The 13,443-nt window shown below is 36.6% G+C and overlaps 1 protein-coding gene across 3 annotated transcripts in view; it reads left to right on the top strand.

The window, feature by feature from the left end:
* Positions 1-13,443, top strand: part of MAL (mal, T cell differentiation protein (MAL blood group)) — a 29,916-nt gene extending 16,473 nt beyond the window's left edge. For 2 of the 3 annotated variants that reach the window (XM_026684271.2, XM_087961972.1), the window contains exons 2-4: positions 6,526-6,693; positions 10,617-10,742; positions 13,075-13,443. In XM_026684271.2, coding sequence (XP_026540056.1) covers positions 6,526-6,693; positions 10,617-10,742; positions 13,075-13,149 — 369 coding nt within the window. In that variant the 3' untranslated portion in view covers positions 13,150-13,443. Of the gene's footprint in view, positions 1-1,587; positions 1,662-6,525; positions 6,694-10,616; positions 10,743-13,074 lie in introns of those variants that run through there. The other variant, XM_087961966.1, reaches the window with a different exon arrangement.

Genomic DNA, 13,443 nt, shown 5'->3' with positions numbered 1-13,443 from the left:
CACAATATACTGTAAAGCTACAGCTATAATGGTGTGACCAGTGGAAAAGGAATGCTTGGCTTCATTGGTCAGAAGCAAAGCAATGACAAGCTGGCTCTGCATTTTGAACTTTCCTTGCCCTAATTTGTATTCCTAGAATTTCTCCTTCTCCAGAAATGTCTGTGGGGCAGAGGAGGTTAAAATTGCAGCTGCAACAGTACAATTGAAGCATTGCCTACTCTTTTTTTATGTGCACCAGGTGTAGGATGCAACACAAGTTTACAAATGAGAAGACATTGTTTTCTGCAAACCAAGCAGGGCAATTGCATAACCAACAGTTTAAGTATAAGCAAAGAAAGACAAGACAAATTTGGACTCATAGTGTGGCAGATTTGAAGTTGCTTATGGGCAAATAGATGCAAATATTACAAAACACCAGTTTTGCACTTGGTAGAAAGAACTTTGTAATCTTTCATCATCCAGAGAATCTTTGCTCCTAGAATTTCTTGCCATCTGGAGAAGTGGAATGAGTGAAATAATGATTAGAACATGGGCAGTGGAAATATTTGCTGGACCTCTGCAAGCAATTCTACCCACAGTTATAAGGCACTGTCAATTATTTTCCACCTCCATTTCTTCTCCAACAATTCAGAACAATATTCTGCACTTCCATTGATCTCTAATTGCTGGGAATAGCTACCCATTGGTAAAGCTCAGCTATCAGGATAAAATATAATAAATGTTTGCTCCCTGAAGTGCTGCAGCTCTTGAATTTACAAAATCTCCTTAGCCCACAACCCTGAAATGAAATGAAATAACTGTGTATCAGTCAGGCTTTCAGCACATACATATATTAATCAGTTCACCAGAAAACCTGAGCAGTTAAGTAAAAGAAATAGATGCAAAGCTGTTAAGCTCTACTTCCTTAGCTGCATCCAGCAACTTGAATTGGTGAAGGTAATATGTGGGCTTTCTCTCAATAGTGGTTACATGTTTTCCCACTGGTGTGAGTGGGATCAAAGCTTTTTTTTTTACAGACTATACAAATGGGTTTGTGGGGAAGCAGATAGGAAAGATTCTGGCTGCCTTGAATTTGGGGTGTGGGCTGAGGCAAGAGTACACCCCTGGCAAAACAAGCCACTTATCAACTTCATTATAATGCAAAGAAGGAAACACCCTTGCTTTGCTGGTACATGAGTTGTAGTTGAGCCACACTAAAAATGGTCTGGCTTCCAAAACCAGCATCTGCCTGCCTGCCTGCCTGCCCCCACCCCTTTCTAACTATCTCTATACTAATTGTCTGTCTATCTATAATCTGTCTCTCTCTCTCCTAATTGTCTGTCCATTGTCTGTCTGTCTGTCTGTCTCTATCTATCTATCTATCTATCTATCTATCTATCTATCTATCTATCTATCTATCTATCTATCTATCTATCTATCTATCTATCTATCTATCTATCTATCTATCATCTTCCTCTTCCTCTCTACGCCTTCTCTCCCTCCCGCTCCCCCCTCTCTCTTTCTCTCTACTTCACCCTCCCCCCTCACACCCATTATCTACAGTATCTTTATCTCATATCCTAGGAACATCCAGGTCCAGAGTTGCTTCTGAAGCAATAGAAAGCTCCTTTGTGGCAGAGCCCATAGATGTCCAAATAATGGACCAGAAACTTCAAGATTTGGTGATTATAATTTAGTACAAGGAAACTAAACAGTACATGTTAGCAGTGCTAATAATGCATTGTTATTGTGTTGCTTTAAAATAAATATTTCTACCTAGGGGAAAAATGTAAAACCTGCATTACCTGGGGCTCCTTTGCTTGGCCTCACTTGGGCATCACCATTTTCTGTTTCTCCACAAACAAGCGGAGCTCCAGGAACTGAAAATATTTCTTCCTAGGAGAAAGGTGGGGTCTGGAATGTGGGTATATAGTGCAGCCTTTTCTAAAGCTGTTGCCTTTAGGTGTATTGGGGCTACAGTGGTCAGATTTTCTCACCGACTACATAATTGCAGAGTAAGAGGTAGTACAGAATTTAGAGAAAATTTGTTTATGATGATGGCTTTAAGTATGTTGCTTCTTTGTTTTGTATGACTTTGTAAGTTGCTTGGCCCAACTGAAGCAGGATAGAAATCATAGGTCAGGAAAATAGCAATGCTGTACATTTAATGCCCTTATTCTGAGTAATTCAAGATGAGAAAATTTAAGTGGAATTTTCTCTCCCTATTTTGTCTTCACAAAATCCTTGGGTGATAAATTCCTGCACTCTGCTAGAAATCCTCCCCAAATCAAATTTCAGTCATCCCAACAGAACAATTTATCAGATAACTGCAGAGTAAATTATTAAGATGTAAACCTAGGGGAGGTGGAAGAGGATATAGCATCTAATCAGCCTCTTTGGCTCTGGTTCTTAACGGTAGAGTTTTGGTTCTAACTAGTATGAACAAGAACCCTTATTGGATTTAGCATTGCTTGTCTGTCACAGTTGCCATTAGAAGGAAGAGTTTCAGCCATGTGTTTGTACTTTAAGAGGAATTTCTATCCATTCAAGCAAGATGATTTGAAAGAACTTACACTACCAACAAGCTCGCTCACAAGCAACCAAAACGAGCTGAGAAGGGCAAATGAAAATGTTTTCAAGGTTGGGAAACCAAGGAACAAGGAAGCTGTCCCAAGCGGGGAGTTGATAATGTATTGACCAATTAACACACCACACGAAATCATGGTTTGTTTAAAAGGATTTACTGAATCACAGTTGACTGGGTTCTCATATCTTAAAAGTCCCAAATCCTGATTGTCAAAGCTGAATCATGCAGATTCAAATAAAGCATGTGATAGCTAAGTACATGCAGCCTATTTTCCTATCCTAGAATTGTCTGTCACTGGTTGCCTCTCTCTTGTTTGCTGTTCGACAAATATTAACGCAAAGTAGAAGGCCTTCTAAGCAATAAACACAGTCAATGAACTGCATAAGGGAAGATTGATGCTGTGGCAATGTAGCTACTTATTGGGAATGTTTATAAACTATGAAATATTGTGTATCTGCCCATGACAAAAATGCAAGGTGTCCTTGAACCCAAAGACCTTCCTTTCTTGGGAAGGGTTGAATTATAGCTGACTGCTATAATTACAATGAGGGTTGGAAAAGAGATTAATTACAACTAGAGTTGGGTGTTGTGTGAACAAAGCCTGTGTTTGCTTTGGCAGTCAATGCAGAATTACTGTGTAACAAATGATTGTATTTCTGTATTAAATTTATATAGTCACCCATCTCACACTCGTGATTCAATTGCAACTGATAATTAGGGCCATTGTGCCTTTGGTATGAAAGGAAAATGTAAACAACAAATGTGGTACCTTATTAGTTCTCCTGAAAACTGTAGCTCTATAGTAGTAAGTTGTAGCAAGGTGTCTGATGGGAAACACAGGGTACAAATCTGCCATTTTTAGGCTCTAAGTGTAGATCTATCAGTAGTAAGTTGTAGCAAGGTATAACAGATAACAGATAATCAGAGTTGGAAGGGATCTTGTAGGTCATCTAGTCCAACCCCCCACCCAAGCGGGAGAACTGTTCTCTGGATGTGTTGTTTATGTTGTTGTGCCATGCCCTGGGTCATCACAAAAAGTATAGGTTAGACAGCATCACCACTAGGTGATTTGTAACTGGCTGACCAACTGCACTCAACGTGTAGTCCTCAATGTAACTCCCTCAAGGGAAATATGCAGTGGGTACTCCAAGGCTCTCTCTGAGGCCCAGTACTCTTCAATATCTTCCTCAATGATTTAGGCAAGGTTATAGAAGGGGAATTCATCACATTTGCAGATGACACCAAACTGGCAGGAGCGTTGGAGTAGAAGACCTCCAAGGTCCCTTCCAATTCTGTTATTTTTTGCCAAAGGCACCACATTAACCAGAGACAAACAAAACTACCTCTTATTGTAAATTTCAAGCCACATTAAGGTCAGTATGGCATTGGGGTTGATATAAACCTAAATCAGAATTTTTTTTCCATTCTATTATGAATTCAAGAGAGTGACACTGAGGGACTTCCGGTTTGTTGGCTTCGCGAGCGGCAGGGATTTGCGAAGCTGTGCGATCCCTGCCGCGCTAGCCGTTTTTGGGGCTCCGACCCAGACGGGTACGGAGCTAGGCTGCCCTGCAGGGGCAGCTGAAGGTAGGGGGATCCGGAGAAGGGTTTGGGGGTTTTGCAGACCCCCTCCCTGGCCGGCAGAACCCCCTTTTCCCAGGACGGTGCAGCGGCGGTCCGTAATGGCCGCCACAAAGAAGCTGGCAGCCGGGTAAGAATGCGCAGGAGGAAGTGGAGAAAGTGCTTGAAAGGAGAAAGTTTTTCTTGGCTCCTAGGACTCTAAGACATATTTAACAAAATTCCTGAAAAGTATGACTTTCTGAATGATACCTTCGAGAAGAGGAAAAAAGCGGCAGTTTAATGGTGCTGAAAGGATAGCTTACCCTTTTTTTCTACGGAATAAAAAGTGAATATTAAGAAATCTATTTTTTTAGGTGAAAACTGGCTTTAAGCGATGAGTGGGAAAAGAGAGGACTAAAAAAAAATATTTGTATGCTAAGACTTTGTTGGAGGAGATGCCTTAAGGATTGAAAGACTAAAATATATTGCAATAAGATTTTAAGAAACAGATTTGGACTTTCTTTTTCTCTGATTGATACTACCCTAGGAGGAGAGAGTGGGAACTCTGTCTTGATTTGGACTGACTGATAACTTTGGGATTGTCTTATTTTTCCTTTGGAATATTCTGACTGTTGTAAGAGAAAAGAAAAGAAAAGATTTATAATGGCTCCTTCTATTGAGGAACTGAGAAAAGATTATGAGCAAGCAAAAAAAAAATGGTAAAGCTGGTTTGAAAGAAGCCTTCCTTTTTTTAGAAATGGCGCTTATTAACTATCAACAAACATTGCAGCAGATGAAGACAGCAGAAGAAGAAGAAGAAGGAGAGGAAACCATCTTTAATAAATCTCAGAACTCGACCAAGAGGGAAGGAAGAGGGAAGAGAAGAGAAATAAAGGACTTAAGATTTAAAAAAAACATTTAAGAAAGGGAAAAACAAGGTGCAAAATCAATATAAGGATGGTAAACAAAAGGGAAGAGGAATACGACAGAGAAGGGAAGCCAGTAAGGCAGAGGCTAGAAGAAGGGGGGGTAGAAAGGTTTGTTGGGAGAAGAAAGAAAGGGAAAAGGTGGAGAAAAGCTACAAAGTTTTGAAATTAAATGGGAAAAAAGGAATTTTTTTTAGGGATAAAGGATAAGTATAATTTCTTCAAAGAGATTTTGCAAGGTACATAAGATGATATGGTAGTATTGTATTAGAAATAGAAAACTTAAATGGCTTAAGAGTTGATAAGAGATTAAAATGTTGAAATGTTAATAATGATTGGTTTTAAAATATAATATGAGGGGAGATTTAGAATATTGAGCTTTAATTAAAGAGTTTAATAAGATTATGGGATTGATGTTATTATAAAATTTTCATTATAGTATTTGTTTTTAATATTTAGATCTATTGTTTAACTATGTATTTAATTATTTTGGATGTATTATTCAGTTAGAATGTACCAAGCAAAATCGGATTGGGTATTCTAAAGATTAATTTGATTAATTTAGTCGGGAGATAGAAAGGCATCATACTCTGATTAGTGATTTCAGGAGAAATTTCTTTTTTTTTTATAAGGAATGAGACAAAGGTACAATAAAGAATGGACAAAAGATACAAATATAATGACTCAAATTAAGATGATTAATTAAGATAGAATTAAAAAGAGTGAAATATGGGGAGAAGTTAATATAGAAGATTTAGAATGGTAAATAAAATAAGTAATGATATGTAAGATGAGTATGAATACAGTTGAAGTCCATGAAGAAAGAAATACCTGGGTCCAAGTTACTTTCCAAAAAGATCTTTTTTATGTTTTGTGTGTTGTGTATATATGTTTTTTTTTGGGGGAGAATTAATGAAACCTTGCAGAAATATAGAATGAGAATAATGGTAACTAAGTCAGAAAGAAATAGATGAAATAATAATAATAAAATGGAATAAGAGTAAAGAGAAAGAAAGAGAAAATGGATAAGAGGTTTTTGTATGTTTATATGGAAATGGTTTAAAACAGAATTATAGTTTATCTGACTTGTTAAATTTATAATGGAAAAAGGTTTAAATATGTAATGGATAATGACGACTTGTGTGTTTTGAAAAAAATTAATAAAACTTGTTTAAAAAAAAAAAAAGAGAGTGACACTGAGGTAGGTAGTCCCTCTCAGTATTTGATTATAAGGATAAAGCAGGATGGTGGAAATCTTGTACACTATAGTACTTTTGGGGAATAAATTGATATAAATGATTTTTTTAAAAAATTAACTGCATTCTTCTAAATCTGTCTTGTGAAGATACCATGTCTAGATTTCTATAACTTGCTTAACCACAAGCTATCCGTACTTAGCATACTCTCTCATACTGTGAAAACCTAGCCAACATGTTTTTATTACTGATAACTTATTTTTATATTTTCTTGTAGATCTTTGGTGGCCTGGTCTGGATCCTTGTGGCTTCTACCAAAGTTATTTTTCCCATGAATCAAGGCTGGGTGATGTTTGTCTCTGTGTTTTGCTTTGTAATTTCTACACTTCTTTTCCTCTTATATTTGTGTGGAGCTCATGGTGGAAAAAGTGCTTGGGTTGCTTTGGTAAGTCACTTCAGAGAGACTAATACTGCATATGTTAAATCTCACCTTTTTCCAAATTACCAGATCTTACAGCAGTACATCATACCCCTCCTTACTCCTAAGTTTAACTCACACAATGTGAATAAACTGGTGAGCTATACAAAAGAAAGATGCATCCTCAAAGTATTGAAGCAAATGGCTTCAGATGATGTCAGTATAGTCACTTTGTCCCCTTGTCACAACTTCTTATGATAAGTATGTGTTAGAAATTCTAACATTGGTATTCATAGATGTATCCAGCTCATTCATCCTTGTAAGTTCCATTCTCTACATCAGTTCTCATTTATGTATCATATGCAACATACATACCACCAAGTGATAAATTATAATACTGACCACAATTTAACAATTTTTCAGCCCCTAGTTATACACACAAGAAAAACTTACTTATAATTCTGAATTTCCTTCCTAATCAAGAAAACTGACTATATAAAGTAATTTTTCCTTAGGTGTCTATACAGTATGAGAAGGACTGATAACCAGTCATCTTTTTGACCAATGAGATGTAAGCCTGTGGGAAGATGTTAGTAACAATAGTTCTTGGCTAGTGAGAATATTGAGTAAAGAGCTATATTAATGAATTGAATCAACTAGCCTTTTTTCTTCTCTCTCTCCCACTGCTTACCAAAACAATGTGATGGCCTCTGAATAGTAATTTCTAGTAAGTCCAAATCTGGACATCATTACAATTTCCTAGAATCTCCCCACTATTAGCATTATAATAGTCAAACAATCCTCCTTTTCTCTAATTTTGAATATAGGGACAATATTCTCCTTCTCCATACATCTGATATTTCATAAGTTCTCCAGAATTCTCAAGTCAATAAATGAAGCATTGATCAGATCATTAATTCACTTAATTTCTTCAGATATGCTAGGATGCAATTCCTCAGCCTCGGAAATATTCCCATGACTTTTTTTTTTCCAGTTTCATATTCCATTTTTGTTATTTCAAATCTTTCATTAACTTCCCCAAGAGCCTTAAAACCTGGTTTTGCTGAGTAGCTTGAACCCTGATGGGGGTGCTCTTCTCTGCAGGTGATTGATGGGATAAGAGAGATGATCTCATCCCCATGTTATCTAGCCAGTGGTGGGATTCAGCCTGTTCAGAAGAACCGTTTGTTAACTCTGTGTGGAGTTCTGCAAACCAGCTGAATAGTCAAGGCTGCCTGCCTGCCTGATTATTCCAGTAGCTCATTCCTGCTCGTTTGTAATTAACCAAAAGAAGGGAAAAGAAAAAGAAGAAATAACCACATAGCCATTTCCTCAGCAGAAAAATTCTAGCCCCTTTAAAACTCAAAGGGGAAAATAAAGTGAAAGAGAGGTTTTTCTTCTTCTTCTCTCCCTTCAGTTAATAGCTCCGGGTAGACAGCCAAGAACCATTTAACAGGCAACTACTTAGTCGCAAAACCACAGGAATGCAGTCAGCACAGAAACAATAGAAACTTACAGATCATACAGATTAACAGAGTTGGAAGAGACCTTGTAGATAATCTAGTCCAACCCACCCCTGCCCAAGAAGGAGACCCTACACCATTTCTGACAAATGGCAGTCCAATCTCTTCATGAAAGCCTCCAGTGATGAAACTCCCACAACTTCCAAGGGCAAGGTGTTCCATTGGTTGATTGTTCTCACTGTCAGAAAGTTTATTTCCAGGTTGAATCTCTCCTTGTTCTTGACAGGATTAGGCCAGGGAAGGAGTTTTAAAAATGTTAATACAGAGCAGGAGTTTCTTGACAGAGATCTTATGTTTTTTAAAATACACTTTAAATTCTAATTAGCAAAATTGATTTTATTAATTTGGAATAAGGTTGCAATGCTGTATCTATGTTTATATATTTTGATCCTGCATTTTCAGTATTTAAGAGTTAGCTTACAGTATTAGACTGTAAAGATTTCAAATTATCTTGTAACTGTTGCTTGTATGTGATGGAGTACCCACAACTTCTGAAGGCAAGCTATTCCATTGGTTGATTGGTCTCTCCCTTAGGAAATTTCTTCTTAGTCCTAGGTTGCTTCTCTCTTTGGTTAGTTTCCATCCATTGTTTCTTGTGCTTTGGAAAATAGATGGAGGCCCTCATTTTTGTAGGAGCCCCTCAAATTTCCTGACAGAATAATTCATCAGTAGAATAACTTGTCTCCAGAAGTTGTGAATGCTCCAATAGTGGAAGTTTTAAAGAAGTTTGGATAACCATTTGTCTGAAGGGGTGTAGGGTTTCCTGCCTAAGCAGGAGGGTGGACTAGAAGACCTCCAAGGTCCCTTCCAACTCTGCTATTCTATTCTATTCTAAACATTGGAACAGTGCTATTTTATTGTACTGTTTTATTGTGAATTAGATTAAGGAGAAATTTTCTAAAGGTGAGACCAATCACGTTGGCCATGCCCAGCCACATGCCCACACAGTCAGTCATTAGGGCAGAGAACCGGTGGTTAAATTATTTGAATCCCACCACTGTATCTAGCCCCTTGGTTTTAGTTCTTATTAATTTTAACTGCTTTCATATTTATCTTTTTAATCATTTTGTAAGCCTCAAAGAGTCACTTTATCAGTGAGATGGATGGCATATAAACTTAATAAATAAATAAAAATAAGTTTAAAAATATTTAGTTCTTCCTGAATGTTAGCTTGCCTGAAGTTATTCTTACTAATCCAAGCTATCAACCTGTACTCTCCTTAGTTACCTGGTCCTTTTTGCAACTCCTCCAAGCATTCTTTCTTCAATAATTTCATTTCTTCAATAATTTTTTTAAAGTAGCTACATTTGCTTCTTTTATTGTCCGCTATTTTCTTCTTCATCCAGTGGAATTGCTTGTTTGCTATTATGCTTTTAGTATTCCTTTTTTAGGCCCTCCCACCCATCTTGAACTTCTTTTCCTGCTATGAAATTCTACACATTGTTGTCCCAAAGGTGCTTTTTCAAGAGGCAACTAGACGTTCTGGTTTTTCTTTGAAGACATTTCGCTTCTCAACCAAGAAGCTTCTTCAGCTCTGACTGGATGGTGGGGAATGGAAGGATTTATACTCCTTGCAGACAGTTGGTCATTTGAATCTCCATAGATACCTACTCATTGTTGTTCACAGTTTCTTTTTCTAAAGTCCAAAATACACATTTATTTTCTGTTCAAATCAAAAATTCTCAAGAAGTCAGATAGTTGCTTTCCCTATTCTTTCTGCTACTCCAACTTCCTTAAGTAAATCTTTCCTCTTGTTTAGTATTAAGTCAAGGATAGTTGATCCTCTTTTGCCTTCCTTCACCTTCTGAAAAATACAATAACAGCAAGATAAGCCATGAATTTTCTGTAATGTACAGGCAGCAAAACTCAATAATATCATAATTTTAAAAATCATTAAATAGGTTCTATTATTACATTTTTCATTTTTAACTTGCACAACTCTTGAAGTTCTCATAATCAATCTGGTCATGCTTTGGCCATTTGTACCACTACTTACAATCACGTGTCAGCAGTCCATCAATGAAATAATTCAGACAGAGGCTCAGAAAACAAATTTTCCCTATTATAACTTTTGGGCATAGTGAGTTATTCAGCTACAGCATTCTTCTTAACGTTTTTCTGAGTTGAGTTCAAGCTGATTCAGGATGGCTTATGAATGAGTTGAAGGCAACAACTTGAGAACATTGCATACACAAAAGGAGGCTGCGGTATTGTAATGACATGTTTGGCGCAAATAGTCATTACTGATGTTACAGCATTTTATAAATGGTCATTGTTGAAAAGGAATGCAAAATGAACCATCTGCTCATATTTGATGCTTATAGTGGCACAAGGGTGAGGTGGGAATGTTGGTGGCTTCCTATAAATAGCAGAATCTGCAGAGTTTTTAAGACTTTTTTTCCTGATATACTTTTTTTTCACCTCCAGGATGCTTTCTACCAGATAATTGCATCACTTTTCTATTTGAGTGCAGCGGTTTTGCTAGCCAGCACTACAATAGGACTTAGGGGTACTACGCTATTCAAGGAATACCAAATAGATATAGCAGCTGTGGTGAGTATATGTCCTTCAGCTAGATTTGAAATGACTCATTAATTAGGCCGGTCTTCTTCAATCTGCTGCTTTCCAGATGCACTGGGCAACTGAAAGAAAATTGGGTTTACTTTACAAATCAAGGTGAACTGGATTTTTTTTTTGACAAAATTGTTTTGATACACATTTTTTGATTAATTTGGTAGCAATTTCTTATTCTATTATTAAAATATAAAAATAGCTTTAAGACAATTACTGTCTTAAACTAACCCAGTTTCTCATATACTTGGGGGCTCCTTCAGAGCTATTTTAAATATGCAAATTCAGCTAATGGAGTAACACATATAAGGTTGATATATCTCTGATTGGATGACAGCTCTTACAATGAAGAATTTTGTTAAACAGGTGTTTTATAATGAGTGAGGTTATTTGTGTCTTTATCCCAGTCGTGTTTGCTTATCTATTTTTTTTCATGGACGATTAGTTCTCAGGGTTGAGTCTGGAGCTTTTTGAGATCAGAATGTGCTGTGTCTCTGAATTATGGTTCTCCTCAAATGATAGGCATATATAGTTATAAAATAAATTGGCTTAATGACATTATGAACATTAGAAATTTAAGAACCGCTTGTTCTTTGGCTGGGACTTGAAGTTTATTGCAAATATAAAACACCTTTTGGCATGGTTTGGGAGTAATTGGGGCTTAATTCAAGACCCCAAACAAAACTATGTATATCCTGTGTTGAATTCATCCTTATTTCCGGGTGATCCTATAGATTGTATACATAGAAAATGTCTTTAACTAAAAAGACTCAAACGGAATGTGAACACAATCAGGTACTTTTAAGGTATGCATGGGTGAATCTGTCAACTATAAGAATATAAATGGATTATTGTATAAAGCCAAGGATAACTTTTCCCTTCCTTCACTCTCTGAAAAATACAATAATAGTACAGTACAAGACACTGTGGAAAACAAACAGTTAAGAGTTAGAGATTATATTAGGAATTGCAGTATATAAATCTTAGGACAGATTGTTATATAGAGGAAAACATAGTACTGGACATAACTTATTACAGTAATAACAGTCATGGCTTCTTGCATTTTTCATTAATAAACAAAAACCAGATTCTTATGAGGAGTTAACAGTGAGATTAAGAGTGATGACTAGGTGCGTTTGAAGACAAGTCTTTATTGCTCAGCCTTTGTTTTTGTTCCTTATTGATGCTAATTAACTTATGATACTTTTAGGAACCACAACTTTGGCCTTGGTAATAAATTCTGGTTCCATAGGGATTGGGGCACCTCTAACATATGCATTCAGTTGAACATGGCTAGGGAGTCCACTATATGTATAACCTGAAATTCCTCGTCTACTTATCGTACTAGTGAGAACCACAGTTAATACTGATTCCAAAGGTGTTAATAAGATTAGATTATAAGATACCTTATAAGATACTCAGCTGAGTTTCACATTTATTTCACTAGTATAAACATTTGCCCTGTGACAAATCTCATAAAATCCCCAAAGTATGGCCAGCTAAAATTAAACAAAGTTCGATTAATTTTAATGGAATAGTCACACCTACTTAATTCTGCTCTTCAGGTTAGACTTTCTCTAAGATCTCAAGGCAGCTTACTTGAGGGTCTCCTTTAATTTTATTCTTACAAAAGCAAGTGGGTAGAAAGTAAGCCAGAAAAGTGAGCACTGATTAGCTATTGATCCTCTGTGAACTCCCAGACTCACAAATGTGTCCATGAGCATAGCACGTGATCGTGGAAGCTATTCAAATAGTCTAGATAAATTGGGGGAACATTTGAACCTGGAATCAGAGATATTGGGAGATGGAGAATCTGGTAGTAGAAGCGCTCTTAATCTTTAAATGTTAATAATATTTAATATTGCAATCTTAGAGGACATCTGCAAAGCAACATGGATACAGTGGCTCTATGAACAACCTACACAGACATTAGAAGAGCAAGTCCCCATAGCTAGAAGTGCTTGTTGATATTTTGCAATAGTAATATCATCTGAGTGTGGTGGATCAGCTGATAATTATGCCATGATGATGTGTGTGTGTTTATAAAATCAGCATACAACGTGCCTGTGATGCATTCCAAATCTGATTGTACTAAAGTAAAAAGAGAGAAGAGGCTAAACAAAATGTTTCTGTGCTGGGACTGAAAGTTAATAGCAAAGGCAAGAAAAAACGATGCACCACAAGGCTACTGCTTTGGGAAAAGGTCAGTTAGGAAAAGCCAGAAGAAAATTAGAAAACGACCACCAGAGCACATGACTTAGACTGGCTGGCCAAGCTCCCAGGCTAAATTCTCTTCTCTTCTCTCCTCTTGTAGGTTTTTGCATTTGCAGTCACGCTGACTTATGTAATCCATATGGTGTTCTCCCTCCTGAGATGGAAATCTTCTTAAACCCAATGTTTTATGGATTTTACAGACGTATTTGTTATTTTGTAAAGAACTTCCTTTAGAAATCTTATATAACTGATAATGTACTTTATTACATGTCAACAGTAAATTTCTTTATCAATATTTACCCCCTAATTTTTGACCCTTGTTCCAAGTTCTTGTTAGAAGAGAGTAAAGAAAACTGATTATCTACCTTAAAATATATTTGTATTACAATGTCTTTTATGTAAATGTACAATAGATTGTATTTTACAATTATGTAAATTGTACAATAAAAAGCTTCAAGTTCGACTTTTA

This window comes from Notechis scutatus, chromosome 1 (genome assembly GCF_049901735.1).
Source record: "Notechis scutatus isolate UNSWTSFEM ecotype Mainland chromosome 1, rNotScu1.2, whole genome shotgun sequence".
NCBI classification, from domain to species: Eukaryota; Metazoa; Chordata; class Lepidosauria; order Squamata; family Elapidae; genus Notechis; species Notechis scutatus.
Note: the sequence above shows the minus strand (reverse complement) of the source record. Positions and strands in the feature narration are given on the sequence as shown.